Here is a 26,011-nt window from a genome sequence, read left to right on the forward strand (position 1 = left end):
TTTACATTAAGCACAATACAGCAATTTATTTAGATGCTTAAATGAAGAATACAAAGGGAAATAAAGATCACAAAATTATACATACTACAACAGTGTGTCATATATTAGATGGTATAAATGAATACAACACCTTGTTGGTGTTAACTAAAGATAAAACTAAATATCCAAACCCAGCACTTTGTCTGTGTGCTGCTTCAACACAATACACTTTTATACAGATCTAAAAGGTGTCAAAATTAGTAGCTGCAAACTTGTTTCTTGCATGTGATTTTTCTTTTTTAGCTTAAAAGATTTCAGAAAATGGCTCTGAAATATGTTTTTCATCAGTTGTCATGTCAAGGATATTCAGAACAAGAAAATTCTATAATACAACAGAGTCCAGATATATTTTTATGTTGCTGGCCTCTGGTTGGAGATTGTACAAGGTTATGTGCAAAAACTAAGTCTGTCAAAATTGATACTAGAGCAGTCTCAAGCTTTGCTAGGGAAACTAGATACAGCATTTATTACACAGCAGGGCAACACTAAAAAAGAGAAACAGATCTATGATGGGTACACAAGAACAGTTCCATAAGCTTCACTTGAATAGGTCTAAAAGACTGTACAAATATACATTTCAACTATTCAGAATGATACATGAAAACTCGTGTCCCCAGAGTCTGCTATACAGGGAGAGGGGCCTGGAGAGACACAACTCAACATGGGCAGGTGGGAGGGTGGAAATGCAGATCCAGGAATCTCTGCTGCTCTCCTGTGCAGCCTGGAGCAGCAGTGCAGCCATTTCACATTCAGGAACTGTGCCCAGGCAGCAGCACTGCCAGCCCTCAACTGCAGGGGATCCCAGGAGGCAGCTGGCAGGGGGCAGTGCCACCGTGGGGCAGTGCCACCATGGGGCGGTGCCACCCTCAGGGCAGTGCCACCCTGGGCAGTGCTACCCCTGAGCAGTGCTACCCCTGGGGTGGTGTCTCCCTGGGGTAGTGCCACCCTCAGGGCAGTGCCACCCTTAGGGCAGTGCCACCCTGGGCAGTGCTACCCCTGGGGTGGTGTCTCCCTGGGGCAGTGCCATCCTCAGGGCAGTGCCATCCTCAGGGCAGTGCTACCCCTGGGGCAGTGCCACCCCTAGGGCAGTGCCACCCTGGGCAGTGCCACCCTGGGCAGTGCCACCCCTGGGGCAGTGCTACCCCTGGGGCAGTGCCACCCTTAGGGCAGTGCTACCCCTGGGGTAGTGTCTCCCTGGGGCAGTGCCATCCTCAGGGCAGTGCCACCCTGGGGCAGTGCCACCCTTGGGGCAGTGCCACCCCTAGGGCAGTGCCACCCTCGGGGCAGTGCCATCCTCAGGGCAGTGCCCCCCTGGAGCAGTGCCACCCCTGGGGCAGTGCCACCCTCAGGGCAGTGCCCCCTGGGGCAGTGCCCCCTGCTCACGCCTGCTGGCTGCTGAGCTCCACCCCGGGCAGGCTGCCGTGCATGGGCTCTGCCCCCACGGCCCCGAAGCCGTCGCCGTCCTCGCTGTCCATTGTGCTGCTCTGCCACTCCATCTGCTCGCTGGCCAGGCTCTCCTCCAGCTCGGAGCTGTTCTTCCATTGCGACTGGTCCTTGGACCAAAACCCTTCTACTTTTCCATAGGAACGATTCTTCCACTTTGACTGCTCTTCATCACTTTCAGATCCACCCCCCTTGGCCTCCACAGTGGGTTTACTGCTCCCAGCATCTTCGCTTTGGGAAGATTCATCTGTCCACACTTCTGGTTTTACCTCCAATGCGTTATCTTCAAAATCCGACACCTGCTGGGAGCCAGGCCCGCTCTCAGACTGGGAAGCTCCATCCTTCCATTCCACTGCATCATCCTGCTCATCCTGATCCCCTTCACTATCTGAAACGTCACCTACCAGTTTTCCTGGCTCTTCAGCAGCAATCATCTCTTCATATTTAGAGCTTTCCTCTGGCTTTTGCTCAGCCTTCTCTGGAGCCTGTAAGGTGTTCTCCTCCATGATTTCCTTGGCTATGCTGTCCTGGGGGTTCTGCACGGAGCTGTTGGACGAGGCTTTCCCACCCATGTCAGAGACGTGCTGGCCAAAGGGACTGCGGCTCTCGGTGTATTCCTCCTCCAGGTTTTCGTAGCTGTCTGAGGAACTGTCATTGTCTTTTTCTAAGTTGATCTTTTTATCAACAGTCTTACTGACATTGACTCTGGAATTCTTCTCGTCGTGGTTTTCAAACAACCATTCAGCATCAAAATCCATCTCGTGTTTGACTTTGTTCAGCTCCTTCATGTTGAAGCCCAGCAGCACCCCGGGTTTGTATTTCTCACAATCCCTAACACACTTCTTCCTTTTGTTGCTGAAGTGAGATGCGATATCAGATTTCCAGAGCCACAAACTGGCTGCCAGCTTTTCGATCTCCCTCCGAGTGGGGTAGGGCTGCTTATTGAAATACTTTGTAAGAAATGTTTTCCTGGCTTCGTACGAATCATCTTCGTGACCCTTGGGGTCCAGTGCTAGAACTACAGGTTCTTCGGGCTTCTCCTCAAAGGCAGAGGGGGAGTCATCGTCGTCGATCTTCCTCTTCTTCATCAGGGGGAAGTCCATGTGCTCGTAGGCGCGTTTGACGGGCGCGGCCGCCGGGGACTGGCCCAGCCGGGACGACGTCCCTTTGTCCTGCCCGTTCTGGGTCTTGCCCACGCCCCTGCAGTGCACCAGGTGCAGTGTGATGGTGGAGGCCGTCATGTTGCTGGTGTACACGCCCAGGCAGTGGATGCACTTGTAGGTCAGCTTCTTCTCCACGGGGTGAACCGTCTGAATCACCTGGTGCCTCTCCCGGAGGTGATGCGCCAGCGCGTCAGAGATGGGCCCTTTCAGGATTGAAAAGCACAGAGGACACAGAGTTTTCCCCACATCTTTTTTGTAGGGCACTGCTGCCTGTGGAGAGCTTTTGACGGGTACATCCGATTTCTCCTGGATTTTGGGCTGCGGTTTGGGTGGGACCGGGGGCGTGTTCTGAGCGTGGTAAGCGACGGACTCGGCAGGAGCATCCCGCAGGTTGTAGGTGGTGACGAGGAGGTGGATGTTGGTGTGGCTGCCCTGCTGCAATGTCAAATCAAAGGTCAGCGTGGAGTCAGTCTTAGGTCCCATCTCCTCGTCCACGTGCACCATGCGCATGTGGGCAGCCATCTTCTCCACATCGTTGAAGGTGGAGCGGCAGTAGGGGCAGGAGAGCCCGTGGATCAGCATGTGATTGAGCAGCGTGTCCGTGGGCAGGTAGCGGTTACAGTAGAGACATTTGCTCGTGAAGTTGTGGATTTTCATGATGTAGTTGGCCACCGCGGGCACCTTCTCGGCCTTGTGCTCCTTCTCAAAGTGAACGCTGTACACGTTTTCGGGGAACAGCTCATTGCAGATTGTACAGATTTTCCACTTCTGCGTGGACGAGGTGTTGACAGCAGAAGGCCCTGTAGCAGCCACGGGGGATTTGGAGCCAGACTGACCCAGAGCTCTGGACGCTGCTTGGGACTGCGACAGCGACGTCTGCTTGAGCTGCGCCGCCGACAGCGAGGAGTTGGCAGACTGCAGAGAGTACCTGCCTGAGGCCTGGGACCTCTGCTCCCCTCCCAGAGTGTAAGGCCTGCCATTGCCGCTTGCTGAAAACTGTTTCATGCTCTGTGATTGTTGGGAAAGAGAAACAGGTGCATTGCCACTGAGGCTGAGCCTCCCCCCTGGCTGACCAACGTAACTGGGGGGCACCGATTTAACCCCGTAATTGTTCTGCTGTAGGTGAACGTTTGACATCATATTGACTCCTGCAGAGTTTAACGTGGGCTTTGGTATCGTGAGTCTGTTCATCATCTGCTGGGACGAGAGCGAGCGGACGCTGCCGGCGGAGAGGGCACCCATCCTCTGAGGGAGTCCCATGGGCTTTTTATCCTGGGGCTTGGGAGCTATGAGCATCAAAGGTTTCGACCTGGGCACCACGACGTTGGTGTGACCGATCATGGCCGTGACCTGGTATCCGATCCGCTCATGGTCTTCGATCACGTGCTGCACTAAAGCTTCGTAGGATTTCGGCATGAAAAGGCATCGTTTGCAGTGGATACCCCCCTCCTCTCGGGCACTGGAGCTCAATGGAACTGCACCATTGAGGGACTTTTCGCCTCCCTTGGCTACGTAAGGAGCAGCAACGTGCTGAAAATGTTCCCTGTAAATGTGCTTTCGAACGATTTCGTAGAGCGGGTCGCGGTAAGTGCACTTCTTACAGTAATAAACAGCTTGTTCCACACTGTCAGCCTGCTTGGGTTTAAGGCTCTCGTGTTTGTTTTTATCTTTGAAAGTGCTGATGCCTCCACTGGGTGTACTGGCATTGGGAGCATGGAATATTTTAATGTGCGTTTCCAAAGTCTTTTTGTCGGCGTTGAAGGTACAGTAGGGGCAGTTGAGCAGGATCCTGTTCTCAAAGTCTTCGCTGTGAACATTCCGGAAGTGGCTTTTGTAGGCTGAAAAGAACTTCGAGGAGAAGGGACACGCACTGCAGCAGAAGGGCTTTGTCCGATAGTCCTTCAACAGAGAACAGAGCACAGACTAAACATTCACCAGCACTTCTCAGCAAGGTAACACCCATGATACTCTCTACACAATCTTTCTAAACAATACTCAGAGCCCCCTGCAACTGCCTCAAACCTTCAGTTTGCTCCTCTCCCACTCCTGCCCTGCAGATCAGGCCCTGAAAAGCTGATCACACGAACACACACACAATGTGGTGAGTGCCAAGAGTCCCTCAAGGTTTAACCATGACCTGGGCAGGTGAGGCTCAGAAGTGTCTTTCCATATCAGGCAAAAAAAGCCTCCTCCCTGCAGCCTTCTCGGGGAAAGCCAAGCAGGACTGTTTGAGGAAATGAGACTGTGCTCAGATGAGATACTGCCCCCCTGAATCTGCCAAACTTGATAGATTAATATGGATCTAGAACTTGAGCTATTCCAGTGTCTTTATCCATTACACACTTTAATAGCAAAGATGGAATTTCAAACTTTTTTTTGCTGAACAAAAGGATTTAAGCTTACCAAGACAAAGGCTATACAAGCCCTTAAAGCCACCAAGCCTCTTCCTTGTGATCAAAGCACAAACCTGATTTTTAAATCAATCTCGAATGAGGAACAAAAAGGAATTTGGGAATTCCACCCCTGCAGTTTGCCTGCAGCTTTTGTCCCATTTAACACGGTGCCAGTGCAGCTCTTGTCAGCTACTATAGCACAATCTGAAGTGCCACTGGCCTTAGGGACAGCCACAACCAGCCTGGCACTTCAGGGGCAGTAACACAGGGAATTCAGAGTCACAGAGATTCCTGCTGAGTGTCAGAACAAGTCCTGTGCACTGAACTACACACAGGTCTGTAGGGAGGGAGCTGCACTCTCCCTCTGCAGAACCAAGCTGGAATTTCTGCTCTGGCCACCTGCTGAAGCCTCACACACCTGCTGGAGACAGGTCCCAACAAACCAACCAAAAGTTGGCTCCTTTTGTATTACAGTTTTTATTCTGGGCTACCCAGAAAAAGGGACCTCAGTGTATTTTATGCAAGGTAGTACTAAATGGTCATTTTCAGATTAACAGTAGGAATCCATGACAGGATGGGCCCCAGTTTCCTCTGAGAGCAGCACCTGAGCTGTGAGTGGCTCACACAGGGATTCCTTGGCAGAGGTTTCTGCCCTGTCACTGCTGGGGTGACTCTGTCCTGCAGCCCCAGCAGAGGCTGCTGCAGCCCATACCACTCATTTGTACCAACAGCATCATTTACTCCTCCTACTGCCTATATTCGAAATTCCTTTATTACTGGCTCAGATACATCTCAGCAGCAGGACATCCAGCGCCACTGAGCTGCTGTGCAGAACCAGAAATGCCCAGAGCAGATGTGGGAGCCAGGGCTGCACTGACAGTGACCCTGCACCGAGCAGCAGAGTGTCCAGTGAAACAGTTTGGAAGGGATGGAAACCAGGAATAAATCATTTAAGGAAAGGTAAAAGCCTCACTGCCAGTTGTATAGAGCTGATGATCCCTTGGCCAGAGGGTTGGTGAAGTTGTGCCAGCCTTGGGAACTTGAGCAAGGAGCCATCAGCTCTGCAGCACTGACCACCCAGGCTCCTGAGACACACACCAGGAACAACTTAACACAACTAAGAAAAAAAGCACACAGCTTTTTGCTGTCCCTTAGCTGCCAGCACCTGAAAATCCGTGAGGAAAACTGCAGGAAAAGCTCTTGGCATGCCTGGGAAATGCCCCTCAGCCTCAGTGCCCACTGGAACTCTTACCAACCTGGTTTTTTGTAAGCGATGGGTCCCACAGTCCCACATCCTCCCATGTAGTGTTTTTCAAATAAAAGTCATTAGGTTCAAACTGCTTAAAATCCTGGAGAAGGGAAGATGGGAAGAGAGGACAGAGTCAGAAGCAAGGCCCAAGGGCTCCCTTAAGCAATCCCTGAGCACCCCTGCACCCTCCCAGGGCTGCTGGCCAAGGCAGAGACCATCACACAGTGGGGGAGTCTGGGGGCACCTCCTGGGAGGGGGAGAGCTCTGAATATTCTCCAGATCACCAAACACCTACAGAACATCTTCACACTCATCCTCCTGACCAACCCAACACTGCAGTTACAAACTCATTCCAAAAGCAATCCTGGAGAAAAGTGTTCCCAAGCTGATGTGTAGGTTTGGGGCTTTTTGGCTGCTTCCTCTGGGGGTGGTGGTGTGGTATTTATTTTGTTTGGCTTTGTTTAGCTTTTAATTAATTTCACACAGGAAGCTTTTAAAATTGGACATGTTTGATGTCCAAGACACCCAATTCTTACTAAAAAAATGAAGCATTTCTTTGGCATTTCACCTTTGGCATGAAGTCAGCAGCATGTAAGGACTCAAAAATAACACTTCTACTGAAATGAATACTGCAAGTTACACTGTCCCACTTCACAATTCTCCCCTTAAATATGAGACTTGCTCCACAAATTCTGCAAGCAGGAAGGACTGGCATTTCTTTCTTGCACATCTCACTTAAATGCTCTTTAAAGAGACACTGAAAGAACCACAGCAGAGCCACAGCAGTGGAGTTTGTCCGGAAGAGCAGCACAAACACCTTCCCTGCAGGAACTGACCTGGGCAGAGGTGATTCTGTAACTCCAGGATCTGCTGCAGCACAAACACTTCCTGAAAACCTCAGACCCATTTCTGCCCCAACATCCCACACCATCCCTGGTTATTACTGGGAATTATTGGATTTCAGTAGCCACTAATGTTTTTAAGTGTTTACAGGCACATTGAATTTCATGTTTCTGTGAAAAAATAAACCATGGCATACACAAATACCTCCCTCACTCTGCAGCATTTCAGCTCTGCCCCTTGGAGGTGCCATACTTACTTCTATATGTTCTTTACAGTATTCCAAACCAATGTCACTAAGTATTTTTTTCACAGTTTTCCGGGCCTTTCTTAAACTGCCAAGGTTGTTGACAGGAAGTTGGAACATAGTTTCTATTGGAAAAGAAGAGTAAGAGAAAAGGTTTAAGTCAAAAGTCTGATAGTGCTGGACTTTTAATTATCAGTAATTGTCTGGCCATTCCCCACAGAAGTGGTACCATTCCCTAACAGTGTTATTCTCTGGCTTGCTCCCTGCTGAGGCTGCCCATGAGGCTGCAGAGGGCACTTCTACAAAGGCAACAAACTGCTGGAACAGCTATTGCAGGAGCACTAGGCTGCCTCTGGAAATAACTTCCATTTCTCTACAGGGTCTGTCTTTACCAATCCCTTCACTGAAGTACTTCAGAACCCAATTCTCTCCTGTGCAATGAATCCTAACTCACTGATCTGAGAACTGGAGAGCTGAGCCTCAAGGTTTGTGTCAGCCCTGCAAGAGATTTCAGTGTCTCTTCAGTGATTAAGATGCTTCTTGTATTCTGCTGTAGGTAGGGTAAGAAATTAATGCTGTTTCCTCCCTCTACTGTACTCAGAGCTTTATCTGGCTGCAGCTGTTTAGCACATGTTCTCCTGGGAAGAGGGGACCTAAAAGCTTGGTCAGATCCCTCCAGAGAGAGCAACCACTGGGAAAAGCCCAAGAGATGGCTAAAACCTCTCTGTGTCCCTGGGAAGTGTCACCCACAGCTCCACTGGGCCTGGCTGGGGCTGCCCAGCTGAAGGGAACCCAACTCATGAACTGCTCTTTTCCTATGCTCTATCTATCCTCATCTCTACTGTAAAAACAGTGTCTAATACAACCCAGAGCAAGCCAGGTCCCTTTTAAAGACATGAAGAGTGATTTCAGTGCTTCAGAAACACCTCCAGTCGCTGCATGATCCCATTTGTCAGAAAAAAAAATTCAGTGAAGCAGCTCAATCAAGTATGATGGTCAGGATTTGAATTAATATTTTCAAGAGAATTTCAAATCCAAGGAGATCACCAGCAGTATTATTCCTGGTGATTAATACAAACTGCAGAAAGAGCAGTGCATGAACACAGTGCATGTTAAAGCTCCTGACAAGCCAGGCTGCTTTCCTCAAAACCCAAGTCCCCACTTTGAGAATGAAGCCCTGTGCTTGCAAAGGAAAGCATTTCTGGTCTCCTGACACAGGCAGAGTCAGTGCAGAGCTTGGCTTTAGACACTGATCACTTGTACCTGAGGCAGCCACAAGTCTCAAAATACTGCTTGCTATCAAAGAGCTGATTTCAAAATGCCACTGGACTTCTCCAAAGGCACCAAATGCTTCCTCTCAATTCCTGTGTCCAATACAGCTGAACATGCACAGGTACCATGATGCACAGAAACTCAAAGAAAGCCAATTATTTACAACTGCCTGAAAACATCTCTGATCTCTGTGCAGCATCTTCTTGCCTCTGCTCTTTGCCTGCCTCAGCCAAATTTTAAAGACATGGTATGAAATTCCCTGGATCTTCTATCACCACTCATCATAACAGAGGATAGAGTTAGGTCTTCACACCTGAAACCTGAACTTTTAAATGTCAGGTTTTAACACCAACCTTACTTTGCAAGTTGTGCTGGACAGGTGAATCCAACTCACCTAATTGTAACAAAACCCCTCATCCTTAGGCAAATACAGTTCATTTTATTTAGGTAATGTCTGACTATCTGAGCATAGTGAGTGGAGAGCCAGATACAGTCTGGTATTATTACAGGCTGTGACTACAACAAAAGCTTTTAGCATCTCCATCCACTTCTATTTACAGCAAGGAACTCCAATTGCAATGTAAACATCACTCTGCTGGCACCTCCTTGGATGGAGACATTAAAAGCAGCTGGGATTAAGCAGCCTCTCAAACAATCAACTAGACATTAATGCTGCTCTGGGAATGAGGCATCCTTTACCTGACCAAGAGCTGATGTTTAAGGGAAGTCACCTGGAGCATCTCTGACCACATCAATACAATGGGTGGATGTGCTGGGTGGAATGAACAAATGCTTCAAAACAACTCCAACAACACCCTGACTAGAAACACCCAGGCAGGACCTCCAGGTGCCTCAGAAGGCAGATCCTGAGGCTCTCCCTCATGTCCAGAGTGTGTGTGTGTACACAAACTGTCTGACTGCACAAGGGAATGGCAAAGGAAGCACAGCGACTGTGAGCAGTACCTGGAACCTTCCTTCACTCTGTCTGTGCAGTTCCCACCATAAAGGTCTCTCCACAGGTATTGACTCCTGGAACAATTCAGGAGCCAAATGGAAGCAGAGCAGACAAGCTATGAAGAGCAGAACATGACTAACTGAAGCACTGTACTCAAAGTTCTCATGTCACATTCTGTACATTTGCAGAATGCTTTCTTCAGTGCACTCCTGTGCCAGTGCAGAGCCCTCCCTCTGATCTCAGCCCCAGCACTGCACTGTGACCCACACGTGGTGCCCTCAGACAGAAGAGAAACACCAAACCCCACAGCAGAAATCATCAGAGGGATAAAGGACAGAAAGCCTGCATCTGTCCCTACACTGCAAAAGCTGCCTCTATTTTAGTGTAACTGAAGTCTTTATTCTCCAGTGCCTCTTGTACTTTGGCCCTGGCCAGGAACCCCTCCGATGCCCCAGGTAAGAGGTGTGGGGCTGCTCCTGCTCCAGCCCAGGAAATGGGGGATCCTCCCATGTGCAGCTTCACAGCATCCACAGGGAACAAGGCTGTTGTGACTCTGGGAAAGGTGCACCAGCCTCACACCAACACAGCCTTCTTTTCTCCACTGGAATCCTCAGCCAATATTCCAGATGTGCCCCACTCTGTTCCTTCCATGCCTGGACATTATCCAGTGCCTGGCTGGTGGCTCAGCTCTGGTACAGAACAACCAAGCACAATGGATTTCTGAAGAGTAAAACAATGGTTTTCAAGCAGAAATAAAGACCTAAAGAAATCATCTGGATGAAGCTGCTGCTGTGCAAAGGAACCATGACAGCACCACTCTAGTTTTCTAGCAAACCTACTCTAGGTTTTATTCTCTTTATGCTTAACTGGAAATGCCACCATGTCCAGCCCACTGCCAGGGAAGCCTCCCACGAGCAGCAGGCACAGAATGTGGGGGACCCTGAGTACTGCACTCTGCAGGGTCTGCACTCTGCAACGTCTGGGGACAGCAGCACTGGGAAATGGCAAGTGAAAACCAACTATGAGATCCCCAAAAGTGTAAACAAATCTCTGAGTGCCCAGGCCTTTATCTTGTTCAGGCACCCCAGACACGATGACTTGGCCAGGGCTCCTCTCAGAGCCCACCCCTCCTGCACTAAGGTCATTTCTTCATGGGATCATCCTGGAATGGCCTGGCTGGGAAGGGCCATTAAAGCTCATCCATTCCCTGCCATGGGCAGGGACACCTTCCACTGTCCCAGTGCCCAACCTGGCCTGGACACTGCCAGGGATGGGGCAGCCACAGCTGCTCTGGGATACCTCTGCCAGGGCTCCTAGGGAAGGATTTCTTCTTAATGTCTTCTCATTTCTTCTTTTTATCTCTTGAGCTGAATGTTTCTTAAAAGCATTCCATGAAACTTACACTTCCATTCAACTTTTGCTAAATAACTGACCTCAGAATAAAACTGCAGATGTGACTACAACCCTCTTAGGAACATCATTAAAAAGAATGAAATAAAGCATCAGTTTTACCTTCTCTTAGGAGCACATGAGATTGACCCTTCTCTTCCTAATGTTCTCATTTATTCTTATTCTGAAGACTGAGAAAACCTGAGCTTTTTGGTGATCTGACAACCAGAATTACCAACCACAGTGTTGAACAAAGCATTAGGTGTGAACAAGTGTGTAAAACAGACATTTGTATCAGCAAGGTGCAAACCCAGCCTGCTCTGTCCCATTGTGTCCCATTCAGACACACTCAGCTCCATCTTTCTTACTAAAATAATCAGCAGTGTTAAGAAGTCCAGTTCATCAAAGCAGATTTTTAATCGATTTTAAAACAGGTATTATTTGCTGTTATTTCTGTACATGCTTATAAACCACAACTGCTCTTCCTCTGTTTCCCCTCTCCCCCTCACCATCCTCTGCTGCTTCACAAGGTCCATGCTCTCCGTGCTCTTTCCCCCTCTCCTTGCTCTGCTGGTTCTTGGCCTTCTTGGTCCTTACCTCGCTCATTTTCCCTCTTCTCCTCTTCCCTGTGCCAGTTCATAGCGTCCACACTCCTCCGTCGCTCTCTCTCATCCTGTCTCCACCGCTTCTTGATATCCTTGTCCTTAACTTGCTCATTTTCTCTCCTCTTCTCATCATCCCTGTGCCATTTGATTGTTTCTGTATTTTTCTGTGGCTCCACGCTTCTTTTGAGATAGTCTTGTCGCCTCCTCCTCTTTTTTAACATATCCCTTTCCCTGGCACGAGCCTGCTTTTCTTTCTGGGAAAGAAAAGCTTTACGGGGCATCATGAGCTGCTGCTGGACCTGCAATAATATGGGATCCATGGAATCATGCACTCTGTACATCACTCAGGCAGGCACAACAGCTCACCTGGGGCTGCACACACTCACTTCAGTCCAGGCAATGCCCTGCTCCTGCTCTCCCCTCCTGAGCCCTGCAGTGACCCCAGCCCATCCCTGTCCCCTCCCTGCAGCTCCTCCTCCCCCAGAGCCTCTGGCAGCCCCTTGGCATTGCTGCTCCTGCTGTGTGTTTACAGAGGTGTGAGGGGAACCTGGGGACCTTCAAATTGTCTCCTCTCTTCCTGGAGACATACATTTAATCCAACTTAAAGGTGCTCATTTTTCTTTCCAGACCTCCAACTCCACTCAATTTGGGTGAAAATGGCTCTCTTGGCTGGCAGGAGGGATTAGGAGACAAGCCACAGTCTGAAAAATTGTGTAAGCTTTGTTTCCTGGGGAAACCTGGCCAAAACATTTAACTGCAGTTAGTGAAATAAGTCCTGACTCATCTACCCAGACTTCCTCCAAGTGTGTTATGTCTTGCTATTCACAGGAACAAAGGGAAAAAAACGAAACTATTTACTTGGAGCATTCCTGATGGGTGTGGCTTCTTGGGGTTGGTGTTTTGAGGCTTGGGGCTTTTTGTTCCTAAAGAGGTGTCAATGGAGACTACATTGAACAAATTGTTTTTACTTCTGGTCGTTTCTCTCTAGTCACCCAACACATTCACATTTTCAAATGTAACAGTGTTAGTACCTGCAATTTTGAAATCATGGAAGAATTTATACCATTATTGATAACCTTTAAATATTTTTCTGGACACAATGAGCAATGTTTCAGAAATGGCAAACTGCAATTGTAGGCCAGGTCTGAGTTTTTTGGTTGGGTTTGTGTTAAGCTTTGAAGAAAGATTTGCAGAGGTCTAATCAAAATGAAAACTGCAGAAAGGACAAAATTACTAGATTACAATACTTAAGCAAAACCTAAAACAAAATGAAACAAATGTACTTTTAAAATTTAGCTACCTTATGGAAAGCACTTGTTCCCAGCATGCAATACTCCATCTTTTTCCTACAGAAAAAGCAATGTTTCAAACCCTTATTCTAAGAGCTGTTCCTTTCCCCTACAATACACCCCACCCCACACATTTAAACCTCTACTCTGGTCCATTGCCTTTGTTAGGTCTATCATGAACCCATGGCTTTCATTCCAATAATTCAACCCCAAATTTCTTAATATCCATAATAACGCGAAAAGGGAAGGGCTGCAGCAGAGTCAAACACCATAATCAAAAAAATTCATGCAGTGTGGTAACACATTAGTACATAAAATTCAGATTATGCTAAAAATTACTTCATTAAAAGGGTAGCTCTCTACCAGACAGCCTGGGTTTGGGTATTAAATATTTCTCAGTAACAGTTGGCACTAAAATCAAAAAGCAACGGGAACCCAGGATCAGCATCCTCGGTGCAACCCAGACACTGCAAATCTGTACCATAGCTGCAGTTCTCTGTGGGCTGGGTGCCAGCACATTACTGCTGTTTACTAGAGCAAACTTAACTCATTAGCTTTGTAAATGGACATTATCATTACAGTTTTATCAGTAACCTGGTTCAATTTCAATAACAATAACGTGAAGTAAATTGCAAGTGAAACACATCATGCAAATGACTTTCCCTCTTCCACCCAAGGCAAGTACCAACATTTCAATCTGTCATTGTTATATTTTCTTTCATTTGTTTTTGGTTTGTTGTTGGAGGTTTTTCCTCCTTCGGTTTTATCTTTTCACAGGATTCTTCTCTCCCCTCCCTTTATACAGCCCACTTATACTGATCAGTTTACAGACAAATGATAGAAAATACCTTAATAAAAAACATTTCAGTTGAATTTCCAAAATTAAACATTTCACTTAAAACCTAAATAAGTAATGTCATAATCCACGGAATAACTTAAAGGGACATCCAACTTAAATTGAAGATCTCTGAACTTCCCTATCCCAAGCCAGAATGTTTCCCCCAGAAACATTCCCCATTCCAGAGGCATCTCTTCTGCAGTCTAAACCAGCTTTCACTTTCACTTCTGATGGTTATAAACCGGCAGAGGAGGGAAAATGTTAAACCAGGAAACCAGTTAATCTGCACTGAGGCTGCCAGAGTGATTGAACCCAAAGCCCCCCACCCTCTCCATTTTTCTAGACTCCAAGCTGGTGTTCCTGTAAGTTCCAAATGTCCAAACCTCAGAAGTGAACAGTCAAAACTATCTTTAAACTACTTTTTGCCCATACTTAGCCAAATGAAAATCTTTACTCCTCCCCATTCTGCAGTACTTCTGATGAGGCATTTACCTCCAAAATGAATGGTGCTTGGCCGTCTCAGACTCATTGGACAAGTTTCAAGCACAATCCTCCACAGGCAATTCTCCTTGCAGAACACCCCCTCAGGGCTCTGTCACAGCCCCTGGGGGAGCCCAGGGCACACAGGAAGGCTCATATCCTGCTGGACAAAACAGAGCAGAGACAAGAGATAAGAGCAGTGACAGGGGCAGTCTCACAGTGACAGCAGGGCAGCTGTGCTGCAGCAGGGCTGAGCAGCTCTGTGCTCCAAAATCCATTCTGGTTCTGCTGGGGGACACTGCCCGAGGATTGCTGACTCCAGCCCTGGTACCCAGCTGTGAAAGCCAGCAGTGCAGAGGCTGGGAATGCTGCTCCTCACAGCCACCCATCCTCTGGTGTGCTCACCCCCACGTGCACCTCACCTGAGCTGCCCTGGGCACCTCAGGGACACTGGCACCGTCCTGGCAGCTTCCCATACAAACAGGTCCCGCCTCACAGCAGTGGCACATCAAACGTGCCCCTCAGCTCTGGGGACACACATTCCTCTGGGAAGCACTCTGATTATAACTGGCAGAGGAAGGGAAGTTTGGGGGAATGGCAGGTAAGTGATCACACTTTTTTGGAAGACTGATCTCTCTTCAACTGACATCACCCACGGATACAAAGTCAGTCTTGCACACACTGGAAACACAACACCTAACATTAGAACCACGAAATCTGAAACTACCAAATCTAAAGTTTATAAAAGCAAAACTTGTTGAGTCATTAATAATTACTCTGTCATGGAATAAGGCAATATAAATTGTTAGATTTTAATCTCTTGATTATTCAGACAGAACAACCTGAAGTACAGAGTGCTTTTCCTTGGCAAGAACACTTCTAATACTAGGCACTACAACATTTTAAGAAATTAAAATGGACAACATTTTTAAAATACTTCACATGGCAGCAAAACAGAATACTGGATTATTGCATGTGCTTCAGCAAGAGCATCGCCCATCCCTTGAGCCAAGCAAGAATGGATGATGGCTTATTTTGTTTCACACTATCATTTTCTGACTAGAAGGCAGACTTTGTACCCCTGTGTGTACAGCAAGTCCAAAGGAGCTCTCTCCCAGGGAGTCCCCCTGCAGCAAACACTTCTGGGTGAGGAGCCATCAGCCTGGAGAGCAGATCAGTGGCAATCACTGCATCAGGCTGATGATACTGAGTCAGGGAAGTCCTTCAGCCCATGCTGGGTCTCCAAGCACTGAGGATCATTGCCCTGTGCTGTGCTGCTGACCAGGATCTGGCAGTACTGGATGACATACTTTATGTCATCCCAATTCCTTTGATTTTAGCCAGTATTTTGCCAGTATTTCAAGCTGAAGTAGTTACTGGTTTATACCTAAGAGCCCAACACAGAATCATACATCAGAGCTGGCAGCAGCTCTGTGCTCCTGGGCAAGATGAAACAAGACTTAATACTGTGCTTTTTATTTCCCTACTCTGCTTTTGGAAGAAGGTAACTTTTAACAATTTGCCCAGCAAACTGCCTTTCATGGCATGCTCTAAAAGCCAGCCATGAAACACTTGCAGAGAAGGCTGGTAGTGGAACACTGAGGGAAATCTCTTAAATACAGGGAAAATATGCAAGAAAATGAACCTGTGGTTCCCACAGCAACAAGCAAAGCTGCCTCTCTGTGTATGCAGGTTAAATTTTGGTCTGTGGTGTGATGGTGTAGAATATTCTATACCCACATGAGGACAGTGATGGCCTGTCCCTGGGACTCTGGCACCTGGCAATTCCAGGAGAGCTGAGCAAGGAACAGTGACAGCCAGGAAGCACAAGGGTTATTTCAGGGAAGAGTGAGCAAGTGAGACAAAAAAGGAGTAGAAGTATCAGAGAAAAGAGAGAAGAGAGAATTTGGGAGAACAGAAACTACTGAGAGCTTCCTTGAAAGTAAGAGTTGCAATTAACTCTGTCTCCTCCCTGTAGTGAGTGACTGAAGAGTCTATTCCAGCATACCTTTCACTGGCTGACATTGAACATTGTCACTTTCTTCCTTTGGACTCTTCCCTCTCCTCCTTATTTAAGCATTTCTGGCCTAGTTTTGTGAGGGCTGTGCACCCACACTCCTGTGAAGGTAATGAGATTTGCAGTTCAGCAGCACATCTGAAATGCCAGACACTGAGGGCTCCTTTTGCAATCCCTCTAATCCTGGAGGGAGGCAGTTTTGTAACAGCCACATTTCCATGGAGAGCACCTCCTCAGCCTGCCCTGGGCCACCTGCAGCAGGGATTTGGGGTGCAGAGCCAGCCCCAGCCCTCCTGCTCGGGTCTGTACCCAAAACAGGCTGGGCACCTGAAAGAGGAACCAACACAAACCCTAAATTACACCCTCTGAAAACCTCAGCTTCAAAACTGAGATTATCAAACTGACAGAAATCCCCAGCTGTGAGCTGCTACCTGGACAAAGCACTGTAAGACCTGAGCCACACTGTGCACAGGGCACACTCCACAGGCAAACAGGCAATTTGTTAACAGCCCCTTTGTCAAAAAGCCAAGGATTTAAAAATATGAAAAACCACTTCAGAGATTAGATCAGCAGCTTCCAAAACCAGTTTCAAGTCCTGTGTCAAAACAAAAGGACCATCTCACATCACCTCTCAGGGCATCCTGCACAAACATGGCCTCAGGACAGAAATCCATCTAAAAAAAAAAAACCACCTTATTTTTGGGAGGAAATTCTGAGACTACAAAATTTAACATCTTGTTTCAGTGGTTACAGGCAATTTTCAGCAAAGGTTTATGAAACTCTGGTTTATACCTTTTTGTTTGGGCTTGCTGCCTAGCCTTAGCTTGACTCTTGCATTAGGAACTCCTAACTTCTCATCTGAGGAAAAACTATGGGAGGCAGCTGGAGTGAAAGGAATCAGTAAGGCTGATACACCTCAGTCTCCATTCATTCTTTATTTAAGCTAAAACCCACCTTCTGCAGGCCAGCAGACAGAGATCTCCTAAGTCATTCACACACTTCTCATTCTTGCTCAATTTCTGGAATTTTCCACTGGAGCCAGAAGCTCCATCTGGTGGGTGTGGACACTCACTGCAAAACTGAGCAGGAATTAACTGTTTCCTCATCAACTTCTCTTCAGCAGGAGTCCAGGCACTGTGGCATCTCTGTGTCCCCATGTGAAATACAAAACGGTCACATTTTGATTGCTCTGGGAACCACAGCTCCTCATTTCTGTTCTGATGAACAATCTGCTTCCCCAGGCTCTGCTGGGAACTCCTGGTGGGTTTTCTGATTTTGATGGTGTAGGCTGAGGTATGTTAAAGAATGCTGGTAGCTGTAGTGGAATGTTTTCTGAGGGATCTTTAAGGCCACATCAACTCTGGCAACCTCTACTGCATTCTGAAAAGCACTTTGAAATCGTGTCCATTCTCTAGGGCACAGGAAATCCTGAATTAGAGGCACTCTCAGCTCCAGAATTAGGCTTGCACACCTCCTGCCATCTTAGAGAATATCTTTGGTGACTGTTCAAGACCTCCACAGATAAATGTTTATATGCACATAGCATGGGCAGTTAAATCAATATTCAATACACATCCTCAGTGTGAGAGCCAGGCTTGTTCAGTGCTATTTCTAAAAGATTTTGGTGTGAAATGCAATAAAGCCTGCACATCTTGCAGAAATTTGAAATCCAGACTGGAGATCATTGAAGCACAAAGGATATTATTTGCTTACACCATGATATTTACACTTCAGTGATCAGGAAAAAAGGCTGCATGAATATGCACTACAATTCCAAAATAATCCTCATCTAGATTGTAGCTAAGCATGAACAATCAAGAATAAAAATAATTTTGGAAATAGAAGCATGATTAATAAATGAGCAGTTACCATTAAAATTAAATCAAGAATCATCTTAAAATTTTCAGTCAGTTTTCAAAAGCTCACAAGAACATTTGTGCAATTAAACAATACAGCACAGTAGTTGCTGTAAAATGTGCAAGAACAAAGCAAATAATCAATGTACACGTAATTTATGACTGGACTACAGTGACTGGGGGACTGCAAGTGAGAATGGTTCCCTGCCCTGTGTGCCATGTTTCCTGCCATCAGCACCGTGTCACAGCCACAGGAGTGTTTGGGGCAGAGCAGCTCCTTCCCTTCCCTCACCCAAATAGCGCTGCTGGGCCTGGGCCAAGCCCTGGGGCAGCAGGAAACAGCTCCAGCCCTGCCCTGGCAGCTCTGCACACACACACACAGGCAGTCTGACACAGACACACACACTGACAGACACACTGACACACACACAGACAGTCTGACATAGACAGACAGACACACACACAGACACACTGACACACACACAGTCTGACACAGAGACACACACACAGTCTGACACAGACACACACACACAGACACACTGACACACACACAGGCAGTCTGACACAGACAGACACACACAGACACACTGACACACACACAGGCAGTCTGACACAGACAGACACACACAGACACACAGACACACACACAGGCAGTCTGACACAGACACACACACAGACACACTGACACACAGTCTGACACAGAGACATTGACAGACAGACAGACACACAGACACACACACAGGCAGTCTGACACAGACACACACACACAGACACACTGACACACACACAGTCTGACACAGAGACATTGACAGACACACACACAGGCAGTCTGACATAGACAGACACACACACACAGACACACTGACACACACACAGTCTGACACAGAGACAGTCTGACACAGACACACAGACACACACACAGGCAGTCTGACACAGACACACTGACAGACACACAGACACACACAGAGACAGTCTGACATAGACAGACACACTGACAGACACACACACAGTCTGACACAGACACACTGACAGACACACACACACAGTCTGACACAGACACACAGACAGACACAGTCTAACACAGAGACACAGACAGACACACACAGTCTGACACTGACAAAAACACACAGTGACACACAGACACACTGACAAACAGTCTGACACACAGACACACACAGAGACAGTCTGACACAGACACACTGACACACACACAGTCTGACACAAACACTGACAGACACACAGAGACAGTCTGACACAGAGACACTGACACACACACAGACACACACACAGAGACAGCTTGACACAGACACACTGACAGACAGACACACACAGAGACAGTCTGACACAGAGACACTGACAGACTCACACACAGTCTGACGCAGACACACTGACAGACACACACACACAGAGACAGCCTGACACAGACACACTGACAGACAGTCTGACAGACACAGTCTGACACTGACAAATACACACACACACTGACACAGACACACACAACCACACACAGAGACACAGCCTGACAGACACATGCACAGACATACACACAGACACACGCACAATCTGACAGAGACACTGACAGACACAAGACACAAACACACAGAGACACAGTCTGACAGACACACAGAGACAGTCTGACACATACACACTGACACACACACACTGACAGACACAGACACAGTCTGACACAAATACACACTGACAGACAGACACACAGACACACACAGACACACAGTCCGACAGACACACACATGAACACACACAGTCTGACACAGACACACAAACACACAGAGACAGTCTGACACAAAGACACTGACAGACACACACACAGAGACACAGTCTGACAGACACAGTGACACAGACACACTGACTGACAGACACACACAGTCTGACACAGACAAATACACACACTGACAGACACACAAACACACAGACACACTGACAGACACACAAACACACACAGAGACACAGTCTGACAGAGACACTGACAGACAGACAGACACACACGATCTGACACAGACACACAAACACACACACAGTCTGACAGACACACACACACAGTCTGACATACACACACTGACAGACACACAAACACACTGTGTCTCTGACACAGTCCAACACAGACACACTGACAGACACACAAACACACACAGAGACACAGTCTGACAGAGACACTGACAGACAGACAGACACACACGGTCTGACACAGACACACAAACACACACACACACACACACTGACAGACACACACACAGACCACAGACACACAGAGATAAACACATAACACAAACACACAGACACACTGACAGACCACTGACACACACACAGACACACTCACACACAGATAAGCACACACAACATACACTCACACAGAACAGACACACACACACACAGATAAACACACACACTCACAACACAGACACACTGAAACAGACCACAGACACACACACAACACACAGATAAGCACACACCACATACACAGAACAGACAGATAAACACACACACACACACACACACACACACACACACAGACACTCAGGTATCCCCACCCAGAGCAGGCCAGCCCTGCTGTGCCCCCAGCAGCCCCAGGCACGGCTGGTGAGGGCAGCACAAACCACACACAGAAGAGCACAGGAACACTTTCCCAGCTCATCCCAAGGCTGCCAATCCACGCTGCCTCAGACAGCAGATCCATCACACACTGGAGGGATCTCGCCAACTGGCTGCATCTGAGTTTTCCAAGGGTAAAAATAGGCACTGAAGGAGGCTGCTGCTGCTGCTTGTTTTCCCTTGCCTTACACTTCACACACACGAGGCAAACGCTGCCATTCCACCACCGGGAAAGGCTGTAAACAAGAGCCTCAGATCAGTCTCACTCTGCACATTTCTTACCTCTCTCCCCTCCTGTCTAAGCACAGCTCCAGGGCTCCAGTCCCTGCCTACATCCCAGCGTTAGGCCACCTCAGCTACTGCTGTCTTCCAGCTGCCTCAGGAACCTTCCACAGGCAAAGGGCTTCAGAGCAGCAGCAATGGGGAAACAAAACAAAAAAGAAGTTCACAAACTTCAGTTTGACTACTTAGGTGAAAAAAAAAAAAAAGCATTTTAAGACCACTATCCTGCCCATTTAGATTTCCAGAGCCATTTTGTCCCTTACTGTTGCTGCTATGAAGCTGCACCACCAGCAGCTTCCTTGGCCCAGCTGCAGCACAAACACAAACTGTGAGACCCAGAGTCCCATCAGGAATCTGCACACAGAGGGAGAACAGGCTGAAAGAAAGCATTGGCTGGGACCTGGGAGAGGAGCTGGGGTAGGGAAGGCAGGCTTGAGAGCAGGCCCTTCCCTCCACCTGCAGGACTGGAGGAGTCTGAGTGCTCCCTCAGGCAACAGCTGCTCACACAGTTGCTTTATTTTTGTTTTTTGTAAATTGTTTTAATTTATCTACTTGAGAAGTAGATATTAAATGAGAAATTTTTGCCATGTGATCTGCATACAGCTGCAGGTGTGATGTGTTCACAGGGTCAACTACACAGGCCTTGGACTCAACAGCCACTGTCACTTTTCATCTAAATAATCTCTAATGCCACCTTAAAAACAAAACAAAACAAAACAAAACAAAAAAACCTACAGTAAGGATATAAATGGTGGTAACAAAGTGACTCACTGCAGAAAAAAATGGCATTTACTCCATTCTTACTCCAAACCATCAACCCTCATTCAAATTCAAGAGCACTACAGAGAAATCAGAGACACTAAATTACAAGCTCCTTTGCCTTTTGACACCAGAGCTGCAGTGAAGCTCTGCACAATGCAGTTCTTGCCTTGAGGCACACGGCCCTCAGGTAGATAAACAGAAGTTACACCCTTTCCAAGAAACGTTTGTTCAAATCTGGAACACCCATCTGATTCTTAAACCAGACCCAAGTTCCTCCTGAAAGCTCAAAAGGAACAGGCCGATTTGGCCATCCTGCCAAGAAGGGCATTCTTCCCTAATGTGTCAGGTGAGGTAAAATAAACCTCCCACATATACTGAAGGTATGGGATTTATTTTTAAGAAAACTAAATTAACATCAACAAGGGTTCTTTTTCTTGCAATGCAAAGAGACTCAGAGCAGCACCTTTCATTGTCATCTCCATCTCTTACACTATCAGGAAACACCTCTAACAACACTTATTAAAACTGTGCTGTTACTATTACGTTTATAGGAACCAGACCCTGTATATACATACATAAATCCGGACACAGAGCAGCTCTTGACTCAATATGCAAAAAACCAACCGTGTGATGCTTGTTTAGATACAGGCCAGCATAGTCTGCTGTTGCCTTTTTAAACAAGCATGTTGCATGCATCTTAAAGAAAATAATCCCACTAAATGTAGCATTATTAACACACAAACTCAGCTGAACCAATGACTTTTAAAAATGCCTCAATCTTGCCCATGCAGGTGGAGCAGCTCCAATGTCACCTGTGAATCAAGAACACACGGAGCAGCTGCAGCCCCAGAGCTGTTCCCTGCCTCTCCTGGCACCTCTCCTACAGTCTTTAAACTGGTCCTCCTTAGATCTGATACTGCTTTGTTCATTCCCAGTGGAATTTTGTCTCCCTTAAACATCTCAAGTAGTGGAGCAAAGATAACTTCCACTTTCTAAAAACAAAACCCCACAAAAACCACCCCACTACACTTCCTATTGAGCTGCTAAATCTTAATTGCAGCCGCCTCAAAAGAAACACATGAACCCAGGAGCTTCCACAAAATCACTTGCTTCAATTTCTTTCTTTGCATCAATCAAATCAGCTGCCATCTTAATAATAAGCTATAAAATATACATTTGGACTGTATGACCTGTGACTACTGATAAGATTCTGATATGCTTCTGTGTTCCAGGAATTCCACGGTAAACTTCAGTGTTTACTTTCAGTGTTTATGTTATTACAGAGTGGTAAAGCTGAGCTGGGAATAATCACCCATTATTCACCCTGCAGCGTGCGAGCAGCACACCTCACCTGGCTCACAACACGTGTCCTGCCTTTCCCTGCAGCTCACAGAGCTCAGGGCAGCACCAACCAACGAGAGCTCCCACCGAGCCACACGCTGTGGCAGTGCCAGGGACCAGTGGCAGTGCCAGCAGCACTTCTGCCCTACACACACACCAACACTTCAGGTTCCTCTTCTCAGCCTGAGGAGCAACACGCCTTCCTGGGTGCTGTGTTTGTGCAGCTGATGCTGAACACTGCAGGGCATGAACTTTCCAAAACAGGCAGGAAGTTCCTCTCCTGTGCAGACTTTTCATTCCCAGCTTGACACCTGTCTGTCTCACCTTTCACCTTCCTCAGCCCCTGCACATCCAACAGCCTAACAGTGAATTACAGGCTCCTCATGACAATACACCCTGAAGCATAAGTAGTGCTACCCTAAAGAGATGCCTTCTACAACAAACCTGTCTGATGGACCAGCACTTCAATTCAAAACAAAACAATTCTATTTAGTAATGGGCCACTAAAACTATATCAGTTTTCAATGATCTCAGAGATGTCCCCTGGGAGCATCTCCTGTCTGTTTGATACCAAAAAGTCACTCTTGAATGCTAACTAAGAAATAACACTAAGTTGAGCAAAGGGCAGCTAACCACCAAAACCAGTGCAAAACCATCTAGCTTAGTATCACTTTTGGAGACAAATTATTTCTTCTGTGTCAAAAGGACATATCTATTTAGACTGAAGTTGGAAGCATTTGCTGCAATGATCTTCAGAAAAGGTAACCACTATGTTACAGCACATCAGCATCTGGTGCAATTCTCTTAACAACACAGTGTTATTATTCTCTTCTGTTGTCTCTTCTAAGAATTCAGCACATATCATGGTACATGTCCATCTACTGATATCACATTACTGCCCAACATCTGCAAAGGAACCAAACCTTGGTTTGGTTTGTTATTAGAAGCAGGAAAAAAAAAAAGGCCTTTCTGTTTATTAAGCAGACTGATCCATCCTTCTCACCTAGATGGATGACAAGTTGTGATTGTGAGTTTGCAGAGTCCTGAAGTGAAAGTTTTCCCGAGCAGGAGACCCTGCAGGAGGGAGCAGTGCTGGGGCACAGGGGGCTGAGCTGCACAGCAGCCAGCTAAGGTCTGTCCATGCTACCCTGACAGGCGGGAATCCTCTGCCTCCGTTCCCTCACACCTCCAAACAGAAATAGAAAATAGCAGCACAAATAAATAGAAACACAACTTCAGAAAAAGGGACATTTCTTTATAAGGAATGCAAATATCTTTGACACCTACCAAACGGCTTAAATACACCCAACAAACAGCGACCACCAACACCTGGAGTGCCCGGTTTTGGGGTCCCAGACAAAGCCCCTCGAGGCTCGCCCCAGGGCGGGGGCTGCAGCCAGGTGTCCCGAGCTGGGCCATTCCCGGCCCCGCTCCGAGCCCCCGGTGCCCCCGGTGTCCCCCCCGCTCCCGCCGCAGCGGTGCCCGGCGCGCAGGGCGCCCCCTGCCGGCTGCCGCCGCGCAGCGCCCCGGCCGGGCTGCGGTGCATTTCGGGGGGGCCGGGGTGTCACACCCGCGGCCGCTGCCGGGAGGAACCGGGGGTGCCCGGACACCCCGGCACCGCGCAAGCACTGCCACTTGCTCTGGAACCCCCGCCCGGGCCGCAGCCGCCCGGGGAAAGGGGTGCGTGGCACGGGGGTATCTGTCCGGTGCTGCTGCGAGGCTCCGGGGTCGGTGTCCCCCGCCTTTGTCTGAGGAACGGTGTCGGTAACCGCAGCCCGCGGCAGGGATGGCTGAGGTAACGGCGCTCCATCCCGCAGCCGCGAATCGGGATGGCAGCGGCGGATCCCGCCTTTTCCCGCGGGCAGGGACCCCTCGGCTGCTCCCATTCATCGCATCCCCGGCGCCGCTCCAGCACCAACTCCGCCGGCGGGGCCCGCTGCAGCCGCACTCCGGGATGCCGGAGCCGGCAGCTGGCGGTCCCGCTCCCCCGGGCTGCCGGGACACGTCCGTGTAGGGAAGGGAGGCGGCCGGGGCCGGCGGCGGGGAGGGAGCAGCGCCGCGTTCCCCGCAGCCGCCGGGGCTCCTCAACATGTGTGCGGGCGGGGAGGGGCCGCTGCCAGCTCCGCACGCCCGGTGCGGCGGGCAGGGCGGCGGGCACGGCGCGGGATGCCCGGGGGAGGGAGGGAGGGGGCGGTCGGGCGCTGTCCCCGCCCGGGTCGCACCGCGGACCCGCGCTCGCACCTACCTGACCGGGCTCTCCTCGCTGCGAGGGCGGGCTGGGGCGGGGGGGGGGCGCCGGACCCTCCCCGGCGCCGCCCGGTCCCGGGGCGGGCGGGCGGAGCGGAGCCGCCGGCGGCGCGGGGGAGACAAAGGGGGAAATGACGGGGGTGGGGGTGCAGTGTGCGGGGCGGGCGGTGCGGAGCGGCCCCGGGGGCGGGGGCGGCGGTCACTGGGCCGGGTGCCCGGGGCGGGGGCGCGGGCGGGGGCAGCGCCCGGGCCCCTCAGACAATACAGCCGGGTCCCGCTGCCCAGAGCCTGCCCGGGCCAAGATGGCGGCCGAGAAAGAGCGGAAGTGACGCCAGACCCTCATTAGCATACGGGACTCATTGTCCGGCGGGAGGGGAGGGGGCCGCGCCCCGGGGGGGCGGGGGAGCCCCGGGGGTCCCGGCGGCACCGGCCCCGCCTCGCCCGCGGCTCCGGCCGCTGACACGGCCCCGCCGCGGGGGGGCCCCCGCGGGACGCAGCGGGGCGGCCGCGGCCATGGCGGCGGCGGCGGCGCGGCGGCGGGATCTACCCCGGCTCCGCTAGGAGGCGCCGCGCCCTGCGGCTGGGTCCGGCGCGGGAATCCCTCCGCCGCGCCCCCGGCCGGGACTACATCCCGTCCTGAGGGGCCGCCGCCGCCGGGGCGGGGGCGCGAGCGGCGCGGGGCACGTGACCGCGG

General features: G+C 49.3%; 1 protein-coding gene across 5 annotated transcripts; it reads right to left on the bottom strand.

Moving 5' to 3' along the window:
• Nucleotides 1-25,642, bottom strand: ADNP (activity dependent neuroprotector homeobox). 5 transcript variants are annotated; one of them, XM_056507037.1, is made up of 9 exons: nucleotides 25,316-25,642; nucleotides 24,074-24,256; nucleotides 20,968-21,088; nucleotides 14,215-14,365; nucleotides 12,896-12,941; nucleotides 11,588-11,894; nucleotides 7,387-7,499; nucleotides 6,295-6,387; nucleotides 1-4,544 (listed from the first exon to the last, which is right to left on the bottom strand). In XM_056507037.1, exons 5-9 carry the CDS (start codon nucleotides 12,932-12,934, stop codon nucleotides 1,419-1,421), a joined length of 3,678 nt encoding a protein of 1,225 aa, XP_056363012.1. In that variant the 5' UTR covers nucleotides 12,935-12,941; nucleotides 14,215-14,365; nucleotides 20,968-21,088; nucleotides 24,074-24,256; nucleotides 25,316-25,642; the 3' UTR covers nucleotides 1-1,418. The 5 variants fall into 5 exon arrangements, 4 of the variants coding, with proteins under 4 accessions (XP_056363012.1, XP_056363013.1, XP_056363011.1 ...); XR_008841925.1 differs by lacking the exons at nucleotides 20,968-21,088; nucleotides 24,074-24,256 and having other exon boundaries at nucleotides 1-1,217; nucleotides 1,282-4,544; nucleotides 14,215-14,362; XM_056507038.1 differs by lacking the exon at nucleotides 24,074-24,256.
• Nucleotides 25,643-26,011: the final 369 nt, after the last annotated feature.

Source organism: Oenanthe melanoleuca, chromosome 20 (genome assembly GCF_029582105.1).
Source record: "Oenanthe melanoleuca isolate GR-GAL-2019-014 chromosome 20, OMel1.0, whole genome shotgun sequence".
In the NCBI taxonomy this organism is placed as follows: domain Eukaryota; kingdom Metazoa; phylum Chordata; class Aves; order Passeriformes; family Muscicapidae; genus Oenanthe; species Oenanthe melanoleuca.

What these genes read in the sequence shown, in the direction of transcription:
- ADNP (XM_056507036.1), bottom strand. Translation starts at nt 12,934, where the DNA reads ATGGAGTATTGCATGCTGGGAACAAGTGCTTTCCATAAG. An exon ending in GAAGAGGGAAAATGAGCGAG is followed by an intron (nt 7,500 to 11,587) that starts GTAAGGACCAAG and finishes CTTTTCCAATAG; the next exon opens with AAACTATGTTCCAACTTCCT. An exon ending in ACTGTAAAGAACATATAGAA is followed by an intron (nt 6,388 to 7,386) that starts GTAAGTATGGCA and finishes TCCCTTCTCCAG; the next exon opens with GATTTTAAGCAGTTTGAACC.